The sequence below is a fragment of the Sphaeroforma arctica genome (genome assembly GCF_001186125.1).
Source record: "Sphaeroforma arctica JP610 unplaced genomic scaffold supercont1.10326, whole genome shotgun sequence".
Taxonomy (NCBI): Eukaryota; class Ichthyosporea; order Ichthyophonida; genus Sphaeroforma; species Sphaeroforma arctica.
This window is the reverse complement of record NW_014030232.1, coordinates 1-954: the sequence shown is the minus strand read 5'-3', so window position 1 is coordinate 954 and position 954 is coordinate 1. Positions and strand designations below refer to the sequence as shown.

Sequence of the window (954 nt, the reverse complement as noted above, 5' to 3'; positions counted from 1 at the left end):
ATTTAAGTATCAGCACATCTATGTATATATATATATATATGTGTGTGTGTATGTGTGTTTACGTAATGATTGAGTTTTTCGTAGTATCTCGTATGCATTTTGCCAATCTACGTATGCAATAAATTGTTGAACCGTAGTTCCAGGTTTTATTTTTAGCTAAATTCCTCTTGAACTAAGAATTAGGTCCAGATAAGCACCCAATTGTTTTCCTGATGGGTGCAATTGGAGAAAATATTGGCAAGAGAAGCTCTGAACTGATGAAATTTTACAGCGTGTGTTGGTCAGTGCAAACTTCATAGTAAATGATATGAGCATATATTTTATTCTAGGTTTCGGTAAATTGAATCTGTCTGAAAGCGTTTATCTTGTCTGTCACATAACGTAGTTTGCTTTACATGAAGCACACCTCTATCACCTGTTTAATGACGTTTCTTCTTTTATGTGACAGGTCGTACGCGAGATACACATCGACCCAGCCTTGACCAAGCATCGAGCCGACCTCAAGGACGAAAACCTCTGTACCATTGCCAGTCGAATGTACTATGTGGGCAAGCACATCCACGTGTTCAAGCCTTTCCTAACTAACGCCATCATAGCGTCGGCACAGTCAGCTTACCAGCACGGTGAACCGCCCAAGTTCGAGGAGATACAGTACAACTACAGCCTGGACAATCCCCCAAAGTGCCTGGATCCCAAGGTCGTATCTATGCGCGACTATCAGTTGGTGGGGTTGAACTACATGCTACGTATGCACTCGGACTATGGCTCGTGTCTCCTGGGAGACGAGGTATGTTACACGGGCGAATGGACGTGTATACATATATATGTCAAATGTATAGCTATATGTTTATATATATATATATATAAATATATATTGTATTATATATATATATATGTATGTATGCATATTTCTTTATATATATATACATATGTATATGTATATTTCTTTATATA

The 954-nt window shown here is 38.3% G+C and overlaps 1 protein-coding gene across 1 annotated transcript; it reads left to right on the top strand.

The window, feature by feature from the left end:
- Positions 1–212: 212 nt before the first annotated feature.
- SARC_17305 (hypothetical protein) lies at positions 213–787 on the top strand (the record flags this gene model as incomplete). The annotated part of the gene is made up of 2 exons (XM_014288599.1): positions 213–272; positions 449–787. Coding segments are annotated over 2 exons (399 nt in total), but the record flags the coding sequence as incomplete, so codon positions are not given.
- Between the last annotated feature and the right edge of the window lie 167 nt (positions 788–954).